General features: G+C 40.8%; 1 protein-coding gene and 1 long non-coding RNA gene across 3 annotated transcripts in view; one reads left to right on the forward strand and one right to left on the reverse strand.

The window, feature by feature from the left end:
* LOC148901512 (uncharacterized) overlaps positions 1 to 23,725 on the forward strand; it is a 48,169-nt gene that overhangs the window by 2,593 nt on the left and 21,851 nt on the right. The window lies entirely within an intron of this gene.
* Positions 7,904 to 23,725, reverse strand: part of pcdh11 (protocadherin 11) — a 184,346-nt gene continuing 168,524 nt past the window's right edge. For both annotated transcript variants that reach the window (XM_088988516.1, XM_088988506.1), the window contains one exon: positions 7,904 to 17,115. In XM_088988516.1, coding sequence (XP_088844642.1) covers positions 16,655 to 17,115 — 461 coding nt within the window. In that variant the 3' untranslated portion in view covers positions 7,904 to 16,654. The remainder of the gene's footprint in view (positions 17,116 to 23,725) is intronic.

Here is a 23,725-nt window from a genome sequence, read left to right on the forward strand (position 1 = left end):
ATGTCACCTTCCATAAGAACAGTTGGTAACTTAACCTCTGGTGTGGCTTCTCTTCTTTTTTCTTTGGAGACTCTCCTCATCATTTTTGCTGATTTAAAAACCTCTTAATTGACACAAGTTGCTTTCTGACTTGTAAGGTCTTACGAAGCTGAGGCATCACATTATTGTTCATCATGTTGATGATTGTCATAGCCACAGTCTTTTCTGAATGGAACTGTTTGGTAAAAGCCTGCACATCATTCCACTTTGCCAACATTGCCTTCATGAGCTCACTTGATGCTGCAGCCATCTCCTCCTCAGATGTTCTGTTACTGGCTTTAAAATCCTCAATAAGCGCCGAACTTCCAGGTTGGCGCATGGCGATATCGGCGTGAATTAGCCGTGCTTTCTCGCATAAAATAGCTTTACTCACGCTGTCGCCGGATAGCTGCTTTTCGTTAATCCAAATTAACAGAAGTTTTTCAACTTCTTCGATTGCCCGAGACCGTCGCTTTGAGAGCACGGAAACACCTTTTGCAACAGACGCACCTTTGATGGCTTTTCTGTTCCGGAGAATGGTAGCAATGGTTGACTTAGCATAGCCGTGCTCGGCCCCTAAATCACACAAACGCACACCTCATTCGTGTTTTTCAATTATCTCCTTCTTCTCAGCGACTTTGTGTCTTCCTAGGCTGAACACGACGAGCCTGTGGTGGTTTTTTTTTGGTCCCATCATCATAAAATTATCAGCAAAAAGCTCCAAGTAGGCGTTCGATGTGTGCATTCAATGAGAGGGGGTGTGGAAAGTAGCGCCGGCTGGAGCGCTGTTCGGTCGTGTGCTTTTGCCGAAGATCACTCTGCCAGATCCGAAGGTCATGTGCTTGATGGACCAGCCGTGGTGGGTGTGTATTATGAAAATAGTGCTTATTATAAGTTATAATTTTCATAAATTTGACGTTCGTATGATGAAAAGTTCGTAATATAAGGTGTTCGTAAATTGAGGGCTCACTGTATTATTTAACACAAATGTCACATCACACCATAAATAAAAAGATAATTGCTGATTATTCAAAAGAAAAAAAAGAATGCTGAATTTTCTGACAAATTAAGCAAAAGTCTACGATTTCATGCAACCACCCTTAATGATCGCTCATCATATGCTCTGTGAGAAACCATTTGTCGATTTAACTACAGTAACTCGAACCGATTATATTCCTGCAGAACCTTGGAGAATTTCAACCGATGAATTCCTGTAGATTTTTCAAGTCATCCAGCCTTAGCTAAAGTGAAAGATTTTCAACTTTTCGAGTAGAACCTTATCAGACTCCCGAAGATAATAAAGGTCTTTGACTATTGGAGACATTCCGAATAAAAATTAATTTTCAATACAGTACAATGACATGTGTTGCAGAAGTGAGCAAGCCGGCACGGGGGAGAGGGGGGACTTTTTAATTCAAGGTATAACCTCTAACTGTCAATGTCCGCAGACTCATTGCTTAATCTCAGTTTGTTAGAACAAATTAGAAAGATTTCCTGCTGGTCATTTTCAATCATTTTCACTCTCGGGCTTTTCTCTGGCACGTTGTTTCAGCGGAAACAAATAGTGATCATGTTTTCGTTTCGTGTGGTACTTTCTGCATCCAATTGCTGGTGAAAGAAGAGTAATTTTTACCTCGAGTTGAATTTGCATTCCATTTGAAGTATGCAACAGGGGTGTCAGTTATTAATCAGTGTCCCATGAGAACTGTCAGAACCCGTCATGCTTGTCAAATGTCTGCTCTCTATACTCCCTCGAGTTATCAAATTCCCATCTCTGACCCACCTGTGAAGCCTGCCAGAGCTAAAGGTGACCTCGCTGGTGGAGGAAGGAGCTCAGAATGCTCGATAAATGTAAAAATGCCCATAAGAATGCCTGTGATCATTGAAAGTCAAAGTCAAAGTCAGTATTATTGTCAAATATGCTAATATGCATGACATACAACACAGATGAAATTACTATCTTCTCGGACCCATCATACAAGGCACTTGTCGTAACACGAATGTTTGTAAGCTGGGGAGCGACTGTAGTCCGGATGTTGAAACAGACATACAGTATTCATTTTCTACATTCTATTCGGATACATTTATTCATTTATCTTCTGGACCACTTTATCCTCATGATGGTCGCGGGGGTTCTGAAGCTTATGCCAGCTATCAGGCACAAGGCAGGGTACACCCTGAATTGGTTGCCAGCCAATCGCAGGGCACACAGAAACGATCAACCATGCTTGTTTTTGGAGTGTGGAAGGAAACCGGAGGATCAGGTCCCGGGGAGAACATACAAAGTCCACCCATGGAGGTCAGAGTGGGAATCGAACTCGCAACTTCTGTACTGTGAAGTCAGTGTGCTAACCACTTGACTACCGGGCCACCGAGATTCTACTCAAATGTCAACTTAATTCCTGTTTGATTGTAAATGTTTTGTTCTGTGGAGTATTTTTTCTTGTGATGGGAACAAACCTGAGGTCATGAAAGTTCTCAGCAAGGCGTATTCCATTGTAGACCAAACAAACAAATAAACAAATAAATAAATAAATAAATAAATAAATACAAGGAAAGCCAACAAAAATGTTTTGTCTTGAGCCCGCTGACAATAAATCTATTTCACGTGTATTATATGTGAGACAATGAAATGCATGGTCTATTCGAATTGGCTTTATGTCACTACTTCTTCTCAGTCACTCCAAATAACACCTTGATGTCCATTATCTGCACCCATAATTGCAATATTGATTTTTCCTTCTTGTGGCTTGCTTTTCTTCCTGCCATCATTGTTGCTAGCCATTGTTCAATTGATGTTCTTGCAAGTCAGCGTTGATTTGCGAGAATAATGCTGTTTTGAAAATACATTAAAAGTACTAAGCAAACACTTTATGGATTTTGACCCAATTACTACACATAAAAACATTACAGATTCTTCCAAATTATTTTAACGAAGGTGCAGTGGCAGCAACGCGGTGCATGCTAAGTAGCTAACATACTGTCTGTTGTTCAGATTTCGCAGATTCGATCCCACTTGTGTTCTCATGCACTGGTGCCTCAAGATACATAAGTTTTTCAGAAAAAAATTACATCAAATAAATTATTCTTATTCATTTTGACTTGCAAGTAAAAATGTGTGATATAAGCACTGGCAATGAACTCAGATTGATAAAACGAGACCATTTCATACAGAGTGAACAATTCATCATAAAACAGGCTTCAAATTGTATTTTGCCACTAGCTCCTGGCTGAAATTCTCTGTCAAACTAAACATAAAATGAAGAAAACAAACTTTTTGTGTGTTTCAGAGAACACAGCATTGACTTAATATCCACAAACTTAGTGTTCACACATCATCAAAATGCCATTGACGTAAATAACAAATAGAACTAAATCCCCTTTGAGTCAAATTGAACACAAAGGTCAACAAAAGTAGAAACAACAAGAACAACAATACTCACAGACGCTAAACATTATTTCAACTTTTTGGGTGAGCTCTCAAAATCTTCTCTTTTTGTTTCTTGATGTTTCAGTCACAGCATAAATATGGCCAAAGCGCAGTCAAACTGCGCATGGCTGGAGTTTTCTTTGTGTACATTGTGTTTTTGTTATATAAAATCCAATATGATCCAGTGTTATTTTTGCCATCAAAATGAACATTTTGTCTTGTATTTCATCACATCATTTTGTAATAATATTGATTCAGAAAATTATATTTATGACATAGTCAGGGCTAGTATCTGTTGTGAAATAAGACAATATCTTCTTTTCCTTTCGGCTTTTGCCTTCAAGGGGTCACCACAGGAAATCAGTGTCCTCCATCTTTAGAGGTTTGCAAAGCTTTTAACACAACAATGTGGCAGAAAAGAAATTGTTGAGTGAAACTTCATATTCAATGTTCTAGAATTCCTTTCACATGTGTTGACTGCCTCTCCACTGTTCTCCAATTGCAATGTAATGGCGGGACGTCTTGTTCTCCCCAATGTGTGGCAGCATTGTTCAGATAGAAAATGGAATTGGAAATTACATATGTTAAGCGCTTTGTGACTACTTCAGCTGTTGTTAAAGCACTATATAAATCAATATGTATTTTATTGTACTGTATTGTAGATAAATACCATAATTAAGAGGCATAATGAAAAGGAGGTGGTCACATCGAAAATCCTGCCTCCCATTCCTGATACATAAATTCTCTTCTTACTTCCCTGTGCTCGGGCAGAGTTCTGCAAAGTTCACGTTCGCTTCATTTTCTCATGTGTTTGTATCGTAGGAGACCTGTGAATATATAAGGAGTGTGGTCTTACAGTGCTGCCTGTGATCATTCAAAGTCAAAGTCAGCATTATTGTCAAATATGCTAATATGCATGACATACAGCACAGGTGAAATTACTGTCCTCTCGGACCCATCATGCAAGGCACTTATAATGACTAACAAACATAATACACATGAAAACGGCAATTTGCCGGGAGAGGGGAGCCACTGCGTGTTCACGCGCCGCCATCTTGGGAAAACAAAATACCATAATAATAATATGACCACACAAAGACACAGAGAGACATCATTGATGTTCATAATAATAATAATAATAATAATAATAATAATAATAATAATAATAATAATAATAATAATAATAATAATACATTTCATTTTAAGCGCCTTTGAAAGCTGTCAAGTACACTTTACAGTCACAGACAAGCATAGGTACTATAATAAATAAAATACAATAACAAATAGAATACAATAAATAAAATACAGTTATAAATAGAAACAAAAGAAAACACTTCACAGAAAATGTGATTCTAAATACTGTAGGTGGGTTTTGAGATGGGATTTGAAGGTGGGAAGAGAATCGACGTCCCCCATCGTGCTGAGACAGGCAGGGGGGGGCACACAGAGGTGGAGGGAGGAAGAGGATCTGAGGGAACGAGAGAGAATAGAATTTAAAGAAGGTCAGATAAGTATAGGGGCAAGGTTATGGATAGCTTTAAATGTATAAAGAATAATTTGAAAGTTGATTCTATATTTGACCGGGAGCCAGTGGAGCTCTTGGAGGACGGGAGTGATGTGGTGAAAGGATGAGGTTCTGGTGATGATCCGGGCTGAAGAATTCTGGATGAGTTGAAGTTTGTGGAGAGGTTGCCCTCGGCCTGAGGCTGGTTACAATTGGGGGCTCGTCCCATTGTAAATAATAAATTAAGACACACCATTATCACCCAGCTCCACCCTCTTCATAAAGTTTGTGGATGACACAACTGTGGTGGGCCTCATCAACAATGATGAGGAGACAGCCTACGAGGTCAGCCGCCTTGGCATGTGGTGCAAGGACAACAATCTCCGTCTGAATGTGGAGAAGATGAAGGAGATTGTTGTGGACTTCAGGAGAGCGGCCCCAGCATGCTCTACTAACCATTGACGGTGCTGCAGTGGAGAGAGTGAGCAGCACCAAGTTCCTGGGAGTGCACATATCCGAAGACCTGTCCTGGAGCTACAACACGTCATCACTGGCCAAGAAATCCCACCAGCGCCTGTACTTCTTCCCCAAGCTCAAAAGCGTTGGAGCCCCAACCTCCATCACGACCTCCTTCTTCCGCGGTACCATCGAGAGCATCCTGACCAGCTGTATCACCATGTGGTACGACGCCTGCACCGTGTCCTGCCGTAAGACTCTGCAGCCCATCGTGAGGACAGCTGAGAAGGTCATCGGTGTCTCTCTTCCCCCCCTTCAGGACATTTATAACACCTGCCTCACCCGCAGAGCCATCAGTATCGCTGGCGATCCCACCCACCGCTCCCACAGCCTCTTCAGCCTGCTGCCATCGGGTAGGAGACTGCGGAGTCTCCGAGCCAAGACCAGCAGGCTCAAGGACAGTTTCTGCCACCAGGCAGTCCGGAGACTCAACTCCCTCCCAGTCCTGCCCGCCCTGCCCCTTCCCACTGCCACACTCACCGAAGTCTGAGGACATGCTACAAGCTGTACTATCATCCTGAACTCTATTTTTTCGTTCTTTTTCATTTTTTTCTGCAAGACGTCACTTCAACCACTTCAACCCTTTCTTGGTGTTTGTTTTTGCATTACTACATTTATATACGTCACTACCTCATGTTACATACGTCACTACCTCACTTTACATACGACACTACCTCACTTTACATTCAGAAATTACATGTATTGTCTGTTGTCAATTTTATCTTGTCTGTTGACAACAGACATGTATTGTCTGTTGTATTTTTAGGCACGTTATTCGTGCCTTGCACGCTGGGTCCGAGAGGACATTAATTTAATTTGTGCTGTATGTCATGCATATTAGCATATTTGACAATAAAGCTGACTCTGACTTTGACTTTGAACTTGTCAACACATTTGTCTAATGATCTTATTTCACTAAAACCTCAATATCGACTATGAAGACTTTACTAGACTATAAACAGATTGTCGTATGGATGATTACGAGTGCTATTGTTTTTTTAGTCAATCATGTAGCCACAATAAAATCCCAAATAAAACCTCCAACCGTGAAAATGATTGCATATTCTCAGAACACAAACACAACACACAAGATGCGTCATTTCTTTGTTTGATCTTCATGTTTTCAAAGCGGAAGGAGAGGCGTCTCACCATTGCAGAAACTGACAATAAAGTCCGTTGAGGAAGAGCTTCAGGGATTTGCTACCTACATTGATATTGCATAAAACTGTGTGTGTGTGTGTGTGTGTGTGTGTGTGTGTGTGTGTGTGTGTGTGTGTGTGTGTGTGTGTGTGTGTGTGTGTGTGTGTGTGTGTGTGTGTGTGTGTCTGTGTGTGTGTGTGTGTGTGTGTGCGTGTGTCTGCATTTATGAGAAGAACAGGCTTGTCAGACACAATGACTGTCGTCTGATGTTTTTTTTTGTACAATTGAAAGGATAGTTCTCCATAAAAGCATTTCCTTGATGTTTTTCTCTACTCCAAAAAGTCTGAGGATAAGCGCTAGTTACATGATCCATTCTAGCTGATACATCACTTTAAATGGAACTATTGTTTATCCTGGCAGGAAAGCCTTGAGTGGAAAACAAAAGGAGCGGCTGTTATTATTAATTAATTGAAATAATTAATGTGATAATTAAGGGAAGAAATAAAATATTAATGTTGTTGTTCTTTATTGAAATGTTATACATTAATACAATAAATGCAGTACCACTTGAGGCCAAATGTTATTTGATTTCATAGGCACCAGCCTCACAGGAAATAATGTGAAGAGTTTATGTAAAGTAAACAGAACGCCAAGTTAGTCGATTGGCTGAGCAGACTGAAAAGTAACCTCCCTTTCATTCCAATTTAGGACAAAATAGATTCTGCTAAAATTGGTTCAGGACTTCATGCATAATTATCTCTTTAAAATCGTTCAAAAGATTTAGTCACCCTGTTACTATTTACCTTTTGTTTTCTGTGTATGTCGTAATTTTTCAAACTCTCAAAAACAACCTCATAAACATAATACATTACTATTTTTAATTGATCACTGGTCAAGGGAAATAATTATTCAAATCTAATATAATTTTGGGGTTAATCCACACAGCTTCTACACTGCTTATCCTTTCTCGGTTTGCAGGTATACTGGAGCCTATCCAAGCTGTCTTTTTTCACACTTCAGGACAAAAGTACAGTCTTAACTTTAGGTTATGAGTTGTGTTTATTATTAAACTTTGTTAATTGTTTTGTTAAACTCTGTGTTACAGCTTTTGCTGTTGTGAAAGCGCAATATAAATCGGGATGTATTGTCTTGTATTGTACAAAGTTGTTAAGGTAAAAAAATCAATTGGAAATCTTAGAACAAAGGATAACTACATTGCCATTAATAAATCCAAAATTTTATTCAGTAAAAAGATCTGAATGACATCAATTTTCCTTAAAAAAATATAATGGTCATCATGAGAATAAAATGAGATCGTCAGTGACACCTGCTGCAGTGAACAAACCCACTATAGTATTGCATCACCCCGCCCTGAACCCACCTGCACCTCCTATTTGAGAATAACTGCTTCAAAGGGAAATTTTTGGATATGTTTTTCATAGTACATTTCAATTGTACAACAAGGTATAGTGCCAGGATGGTGGTAGCAAACTATTGATGGAGTGGTCCCAATTAAGAGGTACAGTCTAATTTTCTTAGCTGGCAGAGGGTTAGTTCCCTCATGATTCTAAAAACAAGGTGAATGCTCCAAATTGACAATTATCCTAAAATGTGATGTTATAATTTGGGTTCACGCTGATGAAAATCAAACTTCCAAGATTTTCCTCCCCAGGGGCAATCACCAGTAACCTACTACTGCCAGAAAATGAATAGCTCGACAAAGTCTCAAAAAGTGTGTTAGGAAGACCCAGCTTTTGTTCTGATTGATCTGCTATTTTAAAGCTCAAGCAATTCAAGATTATGTCCTCAGAGGTTGTGTTTTCGTGAAACAATAAAATAACTAATCACAACAGATAGGACGACTTCTACTTCTGTCAACAGTGCTCATGTTTAGTCTGATGGTCCGTTTGTCATATTATTCTTCCTAAGATATATTTTTGTATCCTGGCATAGGGCAAGGGCGAATCAAGTGAAATATGCTCTTCCCTTTCCCTAAATTAAGCAGCAAAACCTACACATTTTTAATCTGTTTTAAGGGGCGGCCATTTCACCATTTGCTGTCAACAGAAATGGACATCTCAGTGTCTAATTGCTCAGGTAATGACTAATGGTGGTTCATCTGTTTTCTGGGTTATTTCGTGTTATTGTTAGTGCAAAAGGACGTTTGTCTGTGTGCCCTGGGATTGTCTGGAAACCAGTTCAGGTTATGTCCTGCCTAGTGCCTGGAGACGGCTGAGAAAGTCTTCAGACCCTTGTGGATAAGTAGAAACTTAGAAACTGGATAGACATATGGATCTACAATATTTGCAAGTATGTTCGGAACCTATTTAAATACATTTTCAGGCATTGTGCATTTTGACATAATAAAATATGAAACACGTTTGTCGTGTTTAGCCTTTAACATTGTTCAAACATATTGACCAGTCAAAATATTTTACTCCATGTCTGCAGTTCTATCCTTTTGTACATTTTTGATTGAAGAGTGGAATATCTGTTATGCCTTTCAAACATCATGCAATTCTTCACTTATGCTTGTGAAGGTCGTTTCATACAGTTTTGACCGTCTGATGAGCTTCTTTTATTTGACAGGATTAAGCATTTCATTGGGAAGTTCAGCAGGTGCGTACACTCAGCCATCCCATGGATGTTCTCGAAATGTCTCAGAAGCAATGTTCTCAATGATGAATTATTCACTGGATATTATTCCAAAGGTCAGTTTTGTAATTAGTATCTTGCTGTTGACTAAACAGCCTCAAGGTACCTGATGGCAAGTTTAATTACAATTGGAAATTAGCGCAATGTTTGACAAGCTCGATATGGTCTCCTGATTCCTTAACAGATGACACCTTGAGAACAAAGTGGGTTTACAATAAGTTTGCTTGTTAGCAGATGGGAATGGCGGGGAGGGAGGTTGTATGGGGATCAGAAACAATCTGTGACTAAGCTGCGACCCACACAGTCCTTTCTGTCCAAAGATGCAGTTTTGCCGTAAATGCAGATTACTCTTGTTGGGTATGCATGTGTTTTGACAGCGTCGACACACTTGGCACTGCCCCTGTCACACTATTAGCCAATTACTGTGGAGAACTAATGGAACAGGTCACAGACGGGTCTCCCTGGGAGTTCGGGGACTGAACATATGCTCATAATATGGCAAGTTGACAGCCTGGTAAAGGCTTTGGCCTGTTACAGAGGGGATGCCTTGACTCTTGTTAGGAGTCGGAATGGGGCTTGCTTGTGTAAAGCTTGAAGTTCACTTGCAAAGAGCTCATTTGAGTGCACAACCTATGCATATCCGTGAGGGATTGAGGAGGCCTCAACAGAAGTTGGTGTTCACTATCACATGGATGGATGCACTTCTAGAAAAAGAGGTGCAGTCAGCCTCACTTTCTGATCTTGTACATGCAATTTTAATTAATGTAAGACACCCGAGAATTATAGCCGGTGTACTCGATTGCTCTCTGTGCTCGTGCTTGCTGTATTGAATGTTTAGTTGCTCAAAGTGACATACAACTTCCATTCAAACTTTCATGTATTTTGCGTGATGAATACAAATCACAGCATGTCCATTTGGAGAGATTTTGCGGTCAAAAATATTGATGGACATCTGGTATTGACTTCTCTTTGTTTTCGTTCTCTGTGTATACCTCTTACGTCAGGGACACTGGATCATACAATTTGAGTCAAGTCTCTCGTGATGTTACAGTGGTGTGGGATATATTACGGATTGAAACGAGATGGAGCACAGAGGGGATGGTGGAAAATTTGGTTGAGTACTGCCTCAGTAGTGATTCGGTCTTCAAAACGATCAAAACTTTGGGAAGATCAGGTCCACACTTAAACCCATTTCTATTGTGGGCATGGACAAGAAGACAATGCAGTACTTGGTAATGCAGATACTTTAACAATTGAGTTTTCTACTAATATGTATGCAAAAATCGAAAATATAACATTCAATTTCTCACTGAGGCTCACGACCTTGGGGTCTCCGCACTGAATTGAATCACTGTTCTTTTTTTTTGTCTGTCCATGAGTCTTAAGCTTTTTGTACCTAGTTTATCCTCACTGACATGCTTCCCCCTATCAAACATCCCAAATGTTATTGTATTAATAATTTTCAATGTCCGAATGGCAACTTAAAGCACCTACTTGACGAATAAGGGGGCTTACCAGTATAGTACTTAAATGATGGTGAAAACTTGATTCTGGCAATGGATTCATTGTACTCACATGAACAATATTAATAACATCCATTTAAAATCCAAGCGATGGCCTATCAAACATCCCAAATGTTATTGTATTGACAATTTCCAATGTCCGAATAGCAATTTAAAGCACCTACTTGACGAATAAGGGTGCTTACCTGTATAGTACTTAAATGATGGTGAAAGCTTGATTCTGGCAATGTACTCACATGAACAATATTAATAACATCCATTCAAAATCCAAGCGATGGCGCATTATCAGCCTTTTGAACATGGTCGATTCCACAGTTTAGGCAAAAATGACCAGTGTAATCTCTGTACGCTTGAGAGACTCAATATTTAATGTCGCAGTTAAAATTCAAAGACCAAAAAACAAAAACAAAAAAAAAACAACAGTTTGCTGTATGGAACTAATGTTGGTAGTATTAAATGGTATAGCATACAAAAGCATAACAACACAGATGTATAGATTTAAGTGACCAATACAGATTTTTTGGCAAGCACTGAAGCTCCCTCAAAGCAAACATTGCTTCAACCACTGGTAACTAATTCACAAGCATATATATTCAGATATAGACTTTATACAAGATACATGTGTGATGTACATACGATATTGCGGCAAAAGTTATGTGCCAATTTGCCCATAAGAAGATACAAATACACACGAGCATACACACACACACACACACACACACACACACACATACACGCACGCACACACACACACACACACACACACACACACACACACACACACACACACACACGCACACACATCCACACTCATACACAATATTGTTATGTGGACCCATTTTCATGACAGCAGAGATTGTCATGTCATCTTTTCGTTTAGTTTCTTCATACCCCATTTTCCCGTTTCCACATTGCAGTGACTTGCCTCCAGCTTTTGTAGTTGAGTCCATTTGTGATATTGTTCTTGTGGTGCTATGTACAAGGTGTTTACAGTGTTTTCTCAAAGGATATTTGAACATTTGTGTAAACTTGGAGGCCCGAGTTGTATACAAACATTACAACATTTGAATGTGTGTTCTCCATTTCACATTGATTTAATATTTATTTAATTTCATAAGACTCACAGGTAGAGCAGATAACATTAATACTAACACTAAATCTAATGAATGCATCAACAATACAGTCAAGAGCTAAAACACATTGTAAGAGTTTAGAGTTCATGCAAATGATGCTGCAGGTTGAGCGTGAAACTCATTTGTCTAAACTGAAGAAAGGCCTGATTAACTTTTCTGCTCTCCATTTGTCGTGATTTTGAAGTTTTTCGAGCAGTGAATTTGAAAAAAACAAAAAAAAACAAGGACAATCCACCGAGTGTTGAGTCATTTGGTCAATGGTCTATGATTACTCACCATTTTAACTCGGTATTTGAGGCGATATGAAATATAATAAAAGGTTATTTTTCATTCTAGATTTACTTTTTGTTGATAAGAAAAAGAGGTCCGATGTACAGAGTATGTCCGATGTATAAAATGACTACTTGTGTGGCACAAGTAGTCATTTTAGAGTCCAAACTGATACCCTCGTCACTCGGGTGTCAGTTTGTCACTAGGGCCTAGTGAATACACGGTTAAGATAAAATATTTTATATTCTACTGATTCATTGTGAATATGGTACATTTGTGTTTGGATAAATTATTTCTATCAGGAAAATTTCTTATGACATTGTGAGAGTGCTTTATTTCCATGAATATTCTCTCCGTGTGATATGGGCGTGGGCACAATTACCACTGACATCTCGCAAACAGTACAACTATAATGCATGTCCCTCTTTTTCTCCTAAATTGTTATAAAAGCCATAATTATTGTCTAATGTCTTGCCTCTGAATGCTGACAATCTGTAAACATAGATTAAAACGGCTCTTTTCAGTACAAATTCAGTCAACAAGTGGCATGTTTCCAATGATATGTGCTCCTTTTGACTGAATATGTTCATACCATTTATGAACATTTCAGTTTCCAATTGCAAATAAATGAGATGAATAGTGTTTGGGGAAAGTAAATCTGGCAAGCTAGAAACAGGGAGCTCATCAATTGTTGTTTCGAGAAAGATTGACTATCAATTTTTAGAATGCATTCATTTTCAGAATACCTTCAGGTATAATTGAACAACTCATTTCCCTGTCAATGACGCGGGTGTTAGGTGATCATTTGCTTGAATGTCACATGAAACGTATTTACAAGAATCACATGTTTGACCGATGACAATCTTAAAAGAGAAGGGTAAAGCCGGCCTGCATTCAAACATCTTTTTTGCACTCACTCCCCCCAAAAATGCCTTGATACATTATAGATGCAAGGCTGCTCCCAATTTGTACGATGGTGCAGGGAAATGAATCATAAATCATATACTTGGTAATTTAGAAAACTGGCTTGGGTGTTAGTGGTTACCACATACACATAATGTCGGTGCAATAGATGATACTGCACACAACTGTTCCAGCACAAAATAATGTTGGAACACATATCACTACCAGTCCAGTTTACAGAGGCAATTTGGAGGTGCTTTGAATTGTCTCAAGTGTCACTGAGAGGCCCACATTACATTTTCTCTTTTAGGGTCAAGGGTAATATCGTGGTACATATGGCTGCAAAAAGAAGGAAAAGTAATCTAAAGTAGTATTTAATTTAGGAGTATGTATCCATGACCAGCTATGGTAGCTAAGGGCTAAGGGTAGCTAGCAACATCGCACATCAAAGTAATTAGACGAAGAATTTCACAAGTGGCCCAATGATTTGGTATGATGTGGCTGATTCTGAGCAGCAACATAGTGTAACAAAAGAAAGCTGGGGTGGATGAGGAGCTGGAGGGTGGTGGGGGGTTGTTCAGCCTTTCCAAAGAGCATCCTATGCACTTTTCAAGGCAAGATAATGAGACGACTTAATAGTGAGCCCTTTCTTAATCGAGCTGGAAGCATACAGCATATAGGAAACATCTTGTGCATGTTTGTGTTGGTGTTTTTGGTTTTACCAGTCGTTGGTGCAAAGAATTAAAGAAATATTACCAGAGCTGTCTACCGTTGGCCTAGTTATGCTTCTCAAATATGCCCCCCCTCAAAAAAAAAATCTTTCCACAGTCCCCCATGACCAAAATAGACTTCTGAAACATGTTCAGGCAAGACAAACGAAACATCTTCCACCACCAAAGGAGTTTATGCTGCACATTATACAGAGTAATATTTCGCTAGATCTCAAATAGAATCACCGCCTTGGGCCCCTAATTAGCATTTAGCCTAAATTAGCTTACTCAACATAGTGTATTTGCATTTGTTTCTGCATGAGCAACCGTGTCCTAGACAAGATGAGCACAAGAAGAAATATAGTACACTGTCCCACTCCATTCTTCTTCTTCGTTTCCTTTCGGCTTTTCCCTTCAGGGGTCGCCACAGCGAATCAATGTCCTCCATCTATCCCGGTTTTGTGCATCCTCTTCTCTCACACCAGCTACCTTCATGTCCTCTTTGACCGCATCCATAAATCTCATCTCCGGTCTTCCTCTCGGTCTCCTGCCTAGCAGTTCAAGGCTCAGCATCCTTCTCCCGATATACTCGTTCTCTCTCCTCTGGACATGTCCAAACCATCTCAGTGTTATGATCTGGTTGGCGACCAACGGGGGGCGCTGTCGGCCCCGCCTGCACCTGCACAGGTGCTGGTCGTCCCGATCAGATTGGCGACCAGCGGGTAGCGACGTCAGCCCTGCCTGCAGCCTCGCAGGTGTTGGTCGTTTAATCATTGACATTTAAAAGAACACCCGGCACGACCATCCGGTGCCGATTCATTGTTTGTTTGCTGCTTGGTTGCAGCATGCATTGTGTACGTGTTTGTTTAACCTTGGCGGACTTTTACACTTGGTTTTCTTTTGCTACTTTGTATTTTTTCCATTCAGATCATTTTGATGTTTTACATTTTGTTCCTGCTGACTTTATTTTAATACAATTTGTCAAACAACAACCTGCTCTCTCCTGCCTGCTTTTTGGGATCCGAACCCGCCATCACCACCTCGCAAAACGTGACAGAATGAATCGGCCAACTATCGGATCCCGCAGGTACATCGGACCCGTCTCATTTCCACCCCGTGCCTGACCATGCTACGTCCACGTTAGCGCAAGCCTCGTCGCGTTTGAATTGCGTCACTCGACGAGCCGCAACGTCCACGTAAACGTCCGGCCGAGACCTCCTTCCAGGTGGCCGTCCAGGGTGACACTGGGTGACTGGCATTGCACGCCCACGTCCAGCCACGCTGTCGTCGTGCATGACGAATTGAGTCTCATCCACGACGAGCCGTGCAACGTTCGCGTCAACGTCAGTCCGAGACCCCACTCACCGCTGGATCCCGGAGCGGCTCTGGACCCGTCTCGTTCCCCCGGAGCCGGGCAGTTCACGCCCACGTCGGCGTCCGGCCGAGACCTGGTCCCATACGGCCGTACGGGGTGCCATTCTGCGCCTGGCAGTCGACGTCCACGCAGAGCCATGCGCCGTCGCGTGAACGTGCGAGAGGGATCGCACTCACGCCCACGACGATCCGTGCCGCGTCTTCGTCCACCCCAGGCCGAGTCCCGTTCCCATCAGGCCGCCGCCCGTCGTGTGCTGGAGAGGCAGCGGTTGCCCTCTCCACCGACCGTTCCCTGGCGAGTGGACCTTTTGGGAGACTGTTGGGACTTCTGGAAGCAGCCCCTTGAAGGGGGGGTACTGTTATGATCTGGTTGGCGACCAACGGGGGGCGCTGTCGGCCCCGCCTGCACCTGCACAGGTGCTGGTCGTCCCGATCAGATTGGCGACCAGCGGGTAGCGACGTCAGCCCTGCCTGCAGCCTCGCAGGTGTTGGTCGTTTAATCATTGACATTTAAAAGAACACCCGGCACGACCATCCGGTGCCGATTCATTGTTTGTTTGCTGCTTGGTTGCAGCATGCATTGTGTACGTGTTTGTTTAACCTTGGCGGACTTTTACACTTGGTTTTCTTTTGCTACTTTGTATTTTTTCCATTCAGATCATTTTGATGTTTTACATTTTGTTCCTGCTGACTTTATTTTAATACAATTTGTCAAACAACAACCTGCTCTCTCCTGCCTGCTTTTTGGGATCCGAACCCGCCATCACCACCTCGCAAAACGTGACACTCAGTCTGGCATCTCTGACTTTCTCTCCAAAGCCTCTAATATGAGTTATCCCTCTAATGTAGTCATTCCTGATCCTATCCCACTCCATTACGAAGCACATACTGGATACTAAAATACAGACATATTTTGTCCTTGTTATGAAACTTTACTGAAGTGTTATGCTTATTGTCCAAGATGACTTGATGTACGCTGTTGTATCTTTGTTAGTTTACAGGATTTTCCATAAACTGCTTACTCTGCTGCCACCCAACATTATTGCGGGGCACCAAGAAATAACATTGAATTTGAATTCATTCAGACAGAGATGAGTCTACCACTTTTGTTATCATTGTGAAATAAAATGTTCTCACCGTTTAAAATCTTGCTGTAAACAACAGTTATCTGATGAGCAATCTAAGGACTGTTTTAGGGTTTGTTGGTGGTCTTCAAACTACTCAGGGCCATGATATGCTTTTCATACATCAGAGACAATAAGGGTAAAAGGTTTGAGCATTCAGACTGACTCAACAATAAGTAATATGATACTGTCTCATAAGCACAATGAAATCCATTTGTTAGGTGTTTGTAAAATTGAGCTAGTCATATTTAGTCAAATTATGCATATTTGCACAGTTTTGCATTAATGTAGATAATGAAGTTTTGAAAAAAATATTGAATGGAGTCACATGTACAAGATGTCAGGCCAATGTTTTTACAGCTGATGCTCATGTCGGAATGCACTACTACCAGCGCCGGTCACTGTCTGCTTTCCAGGAGATGAGAAGCTCGCTAGGGGGATGACCTTGACCGTGTCGTCCTTCTCATTGCAGTGTCTGTCCAATGTGTTGTAAGATTGCGGCCTGTTGAGCCCTTTGTTCAGCTCGTCCTTTTTTGGCACAGATCTTCCCAATGTGTGCCGGCCATCCATGGCGACGAGGCTGCCCATGTTCACCTTGACCCCCAGTGCGTTGCTTTGCTGGAAGCCAAAGGCGGGGAGCGTACCGGAGATGGCAGCGGAGGTCGGAGTGGAGGCGGGGCTTCTGCTTGTCGGACTCTGGAATTGGGTCAGGGTTGGTGGCATCCAGCAGGTGTCGGAGTGGCCCAGTATCAGACACTCTTGGGTACAGGTCTCGGATGCCTCAGCCAAAGCTTTCTGCAGGTTCACCTCAATGGCTGGAGATAAACACAATATAAAAAATAGTTGAGAGCACTTCAAAACACATTATTAACTGATTTTACGAATTCAAACGCAAATGAAACAAAGCCATATTCTTCTCCGGGTTTGACCCGCCAAGTGTCAGCCTTTGACAAATTGAAATTTGGTGCTAAATTTTTCATTTCATCTGATAATGAGGAAAGCATTAGTGGAGCAGTTAATTTCCATTGGTATTCCCAGGACAGTCTGTTTACCTACAATAAGCAGCAAATTCCCTGTAGCTTAATTAGACTGAAAAAAAGACTTTCTATCACAGACTGGCTTTTCTGTATTTAATATTTAATGAACACTCTCACAAACAATGTTTATTTTTTTAGTCACTGTCAGTATGACACGCCTCAAAACACACTACTCTTTTTCAGAAGACCATGTAAATCCGATCAAACGGATATATTACAATAAATAAATTTAACCTAATTACAATGGCCAGATTGCATGTATAGACAAGACAAACAGGAAAAGAAAAGACTGAACGAGGAAACATATCATCAAGGCTATAAGCTCCAAAGCAATCTTATCTCATTATCCCAAGTCTGGCATCACATGTGGAATGAGTCTGGTGTGAGCCTCAGCAATAAAGCCTGTCAGGCCAGATAATTAGAATGTTAAACAGTGTACATCTAGGCAACAAAAAGCCTGCCGGTCTTCTGTTTCCTCGGCAATGTGAGGGACAGTGGCGTCATTCCTCCAGGCCTCTGTTTCATGCTCCCGCACAGAACGATTTTGCATATTTGCACAAGAATTCTTTAAATAATAAAAGGTTGTGTTTTGTTTTTCACCCGCGGCTGACTCTTTGCTTTTTTTGCACAAAAGGTTTCACAGACGCTCCGTGAAGAGATTTGTGATTTGTCGTGATATTTATTTATGTATAGCACGAGATAAAATATAATCAGGCGTGGTGTAATTTTTTTATTTTGATAATCGTCAAAACTGGTCAGTTCAATCATTTTGAGCATTTCCCTCTGATTAGCACACACTCAAGATGGCAGTGTCCATGGTTATGACGGCATGACGTATCCTTCCAACGACACATTTTATACACCATTTCATATTACAGTAGGGCGGGTCCAGCGTCTACATTAGAAATTATTTATGTCATATGATCTTAGTTTGTCTGCATCATTATTTCAAAAAGTGAGTTTTTATTAGGTGGCATAATTAAATGATGTTATATTTTTTTATCTCATGAGAAAAATGTCATTGTAAACCCATATATTCATACATTTTCTGATCTGCTTGTCCTCACAAGGGTCACGAGACATGCTGAGGCCTATCCCAGGAGGCACTGGGTAGTAGGTAGGTGTACCCTGAACTAGTTGCCATCTAATCGCAAGGCTCATGCCCCCACCCCATAAAAACAAACAAACAAACAAACACACATTTCTATCCACAATTATACAGAAAGATTATTAACCTTCCACGCAGGTTTTGGAATGGGGGTGGAAACCGTTGTTCCCGGAAAAAAAGGAAAAAAAAAACTGACACAGGTATGGGGAGAACATGCAAACGCCACATAGGAGGGCCAGTGCTAGAATTGAACCTGGTATATCTGCAGTATGAACTCAGTGTGCCAATCACTTGGCTACCAGGCCAACAACAACAATCCAATAATAATACATAATAAAACTGACACTGTCAGAATTTTTATGTATAGATGATACAGCTCATTTTTTAGCTAGTTAGCGCATTCAACATGCTGAGAGTGGATTTTGAGCTGTCCCTCCCATATTGAATTAGAGTCTGGGAGCCAGCGTGCATCAATCCTTTGGGTCATATAAAAGTGTCACCTTACAGAGGGTCGGCAACTTCATTAAGGCAAAAATGGGCCCCATGCAGTCATTCTCTGAGCTACAACAATGAGGCGAGAACCAAGTTGCCGACTCACTGCCCACCTTGCATTTATATAAGGTAACGTTATTAACAGACACGTCGAATTTGAGAGTAAAGCAAAGACACAGATATTAAGCAAATAAACACTCACAGTTCTGTTCTTACACTTCTGACAGCCAAATGTGAGTACTCACATAAACTCCAATTCAAAGCTAATTTAAGGCTCAATGCATCTTGAACTGTATTGAGCCTTTATAATTTGAACGCAGCTCCTCCACAAGTCCTGGGACTGCACTTTTTCCTCTTCCAAATGGCCCATATCTTAGTGCCGTAGATTAGGCGTAGAATATTATTCTCTCCCTTCCTTTGATGGAAAATGTGAATGGCAAACAAGACGGGTCCATGCAAAACAATAGTGCCCCATCAAAAGTAAAGCAGAGATCAGACCTACTCTTCTCATTTAAGTTGTTTTAAACAAATGGTTCTAAAAATCTGTCACCCGTTTAGTAAACTCGTAGAAGTCAATTAAACGTCTAATGCAAGTTCGGCCTCGCAATGACAGTGACGATTCAGTTCACAATCTGATTCCAGCCTGCGGGCCAAATTAGCGGCTTGCTCATAATTAGCTGCACTTTTTATCAGTTTACCCATTGCACACTTTAACTGGCATCCAATGTTTGTGATACATCATTGCACCCTTCAGCCGGGCACCCATTGGCCATGTGTAATTCGATTTCCTCCAAAGGTTGAAATACTTTTGGTTTCGGAGTCATATTTGACGTAGCGTAGCATATTGGCAGTAAACAGTGTACATTATAGGGTCACGATATAAATGCCGCATTACACAACAGATGTGCTTCTATGTTCAATTGTTTCGTGTTTTTCCTCATAATTCTCTGTTTTTAAAATTCTACCGCATCTAATGCAGAACATTCAGACACGTGCTTTGATGGTATTTCCTGACAGAGCTGTTTCCATCCTGACGAGCTTCGATATGTCTACACATGGTATTTAGCTTAATTTATCAGCGTTCGCTAACCCATTATTCCTAATTAAAAGGATAATTGTGTGCATCTAGGATATTAAACTCTTCCTATCAGGAAACAGCTATCAATTAGGGGGACCTGGGTTCATCCTTTGCAGATGTAATTGGAACGGACCTTTAAATATTATGCACAATCGATGAGAAGGTTTCTTCAGCCGTCATCTGTACAAATTTTAAGGTTTCGGACGTTTCGCCTCCTATCCAAGAGGCTTCGTCAGCGAACTAAAGTCTGACTGGTCGTATCGGCCCTATTTATATATCCCTAATGTCCAGCCATGGCGGCGCCGGACACAGCTATGATAGGTCCCTACTCTCAGGTTGGGGGGAGCAGACGACCACTCCCTGTGGCCCCACTGATTGTTCCTACATTCCTGACTAACGACTGGGGAGTGGTCCTCTGCTCCCCCCAACCTGAGAGTAGGGACCTATCATAGCTGTGTCCGGCGCCGCCGTGGCTGGACATTAGGGATATATAAATAGGGCCGATACGACCAGTCAGACTTTAGTTCGCTGACGAAGCCTCTTGGATAGGAGGCGAAACGTCCGAAACCTTCAAATTTGTACAGATGACGGCTGAAGAAACCTTCTCATCGATGGACCACTCCTGTACGACTGAGAGCTTACACAGACGTATTATGCACAATGCATAAAACTCTGGAATTATGATGTCACAACTCTCCACACTTTCTGCATGTTAGCATGGAGCATTATGATCATATTTTGAATGATAATGTTTGGTTTTGATTGTCTCGGGTGTGCTGTATAGGGAAATAAATGTGTCAAGTACAATCCCGGGATAACAGTAGAGACTCGATTGAATTCTGGCAGTACATAAAACAGGCTCATTTGTTTAACTCGGCCAGAGAATTTTTGATTCAGACGCTGTCACTGAGCAGAATAATTTTTGTCTTTTCTTTTTTTCTTTATTCTGCGTAAACTTTCAAAAAGAAGAAAAGTGTTTGTAAAACACAACTAAGCCGAGGAAAGATATGAAAGTACCACTTGATTTCGGGTTATTTCTGGATCGGACAGTTTAATGCCACTCGAAAACTATTACGTAAAAACAAGCCAAAAATGTCCCCACTCTTACACGTGTAATCTTCCGCTCCCACTGGAATGTGAAAATGTCCATCCATGCAAACGATGGGAAATTGTGTAGGGTAATACAGCCACTAAACGCATGGCAACTTAATGAAATGAAAATCCTTTCAGGGAAATCGGAAGCTTAAAACCAAAGGAGAAAAAAAATGCAGAAATAAAAAAAAGTTATTTTATATGCATTTAATGGGCACATTTTTTTTTGCAAATAAAACCTGACTGAAAAATCTGAAGCAGAAGACAAATACGTGGAAACGTTAAAGTGTTGACATTCACCCGTAATTCAACGAATCTATGTGACCTCAAACACTGCTGGTGTTCACACAATTTTCTTTGTCATTATGATTGAAATTGATTTCCTTTTAATTTTTTCACCCACAGGTGCCACTCACACTCATACCGATCAGAAACATAACCATGGTCGAAAAATAATAATTTCATAATTTGGGCATGACTGTCGTCATTATCAATGGTCAATGAATTCAATGTCTAATATCGAGACCTGCTTATCATAAATTGCGTAAATCTGAGGTATTGGACAGTGAAAGTGAAATGTAATCATTTACACCTTTTTAAACATTGTTGAAACAGTTATTGTATTGCATCTCATTATACCAACCTAATCTTGTGTGCATATTTTGGCCGTATAAAATACATCAATCTATGCATTTATGAAGTGCTTACCTGCACAAAATTTGCAGAGGTTGAAAAGTAAGAAAGTACTGATTCGGAGTCAATGACATCTCACGAATAAACCTCAGAGCTCTGTTTTTAAAAGAAGGCAGCACCCAGAGATATATTCTCATTTTCATGCAGGTGCAGGCCCTTTTGCATCTGCTGAGGGAATGTGGGAGACCATCATTTCACCAAGCTCAGTGTTCCAAAATAGCGAGGGTGTGTCTTTTGACAAAGAGCCTGGCACACCTAGTAGTTTGGTGGCAAAAAGTCATCAAAATTATATGCCTGCTGAAACCACATGTACGATGCAATAGGTAAACCTCTGGTCCAAAGTTATTTGGGTTAATTTTACCGTGGCACAGACAGTCCAATTTTGAGTGTCCGGACATGCATGTGTATGTCCTCATATTTCATTTAGAAATATGAACAGCAGGCATTACATCCTCACCATCACAGTAGACCATATTAGTCAAATTATTCTTGAAAATTGTTATATATTTTAGTAATCCCACATAGTGGGCATGAAACGCAGCCCGGTCGTCAACCGGCGATCACGTTGGACTCACAGTGCAGAGGTGCAGGATTTGATTCAGTTTCTGGTCTTCCTGTGTAGGGTATGCATGTTTACCCTGTGCCTGTATGGGTTTTGTCCAAGATCTTTCACCCAACATTGCAAAAAAAACATGCACGTAAAGGTTAATGGAACACTAGTCTAAATTGTCTCAGGGTATAGGTGTGAGCACGGATGGTCATTCGTCTATGTGTGCCATGCGTATAGCTGGTAACCCTGGTAACCAGTGCAGGGTGTACTGCCCAAAGACAGCTGGGATAGGCTCCAACGCGCCCTGCAACACTTGTGAAGATAAGTGGATCGAAAAATGGATGGATGGAGGGATGGATTGATTGATGGCATCCGGCTGTTAAGGGGGGCATGTGAATGATTGGTGGTGTGGAGAGATACATGAAGTCCAAAGCCGTCGCCCGTTGAACCACCAGCCACATTGCTGCATTCTTTTCCACAAAGAAATGCCTGCTTCCAAGACACTCATTGTGCCATATTTGAAGGGAATGAGGGCCTTTTTTAAATTGCTGTTTATGTAAACAACGGCCGAAATTGCTTGTTGAAAAAAAATACACCTTGCATGCATGGCTGAAATTACAAACACACCAGGCACCATATAAAGCACAGTGATCGAATTAGGCTTTACTCAAACATAGAACACCCACTATCCGTGTGGAGACTTGAACATTCAACTTTTCACCCCATGTTTGGATTAAAAGGCTATTTATTTACTTTTATCTGTACATAGTCCAGTATAATCCCTTGCGAAGGTCATACGAGCTGTCATGTTTAGTGGTGACAAGGGAGTGGAGGGTGAAGTAAATCACGCATTGGAGGAATAGAAAAAAAAACATTCTCATTTGGAAAGCTTAAAATCAGTATTGGGTCCAGAGGTCAGGGATATAATGTTGAAAGAGGAAATATATTTACAAGACAGCATAGTGCATCAGATCCTGTCAAATATATGTGTGAAATTAAAACAATAAAAATACTTTCATGCAGTCCCCATTTACATTAAGACACAGTTGAAATTGTCACTGATTGGCTCCAACAATGCTAGAGTGGATGTTCATCATGAAAACAGATGTGTTGGGCTAAATCTTTGGAGCTATACACTACAGTAGATAAATTATAAGATGTAAGAAATGGCACTGCTTGCCGTTTTGTTTCAAACAAATCGTGGTGGATGTAATGAACAGGCTCCCTCCAAGGAGACAATGTGACACTGATAAGAGAGGAGTGAGGTCATCCATATATATATATATATATATATATATATATATATATATATATATATATATATATATATATATATATATATATATATATATATATATATATATATATATATACA

This window comes from Hippocampus bargibanti, linkage group LG02 (assembly GCF_051943395.1).
Source record: "Hippocampus bargibanti isolate YZ-2025 linkage group LG02, ASM5194339v1, whole genome shotgun sequence".
NCBI classification, from domain to species: Eukaryota; Metazoa; Chordata; class Actinopteri; order Syngnathiformes; family Syngnathidae; genus Hippocampus; species Hippocampus bargibanti.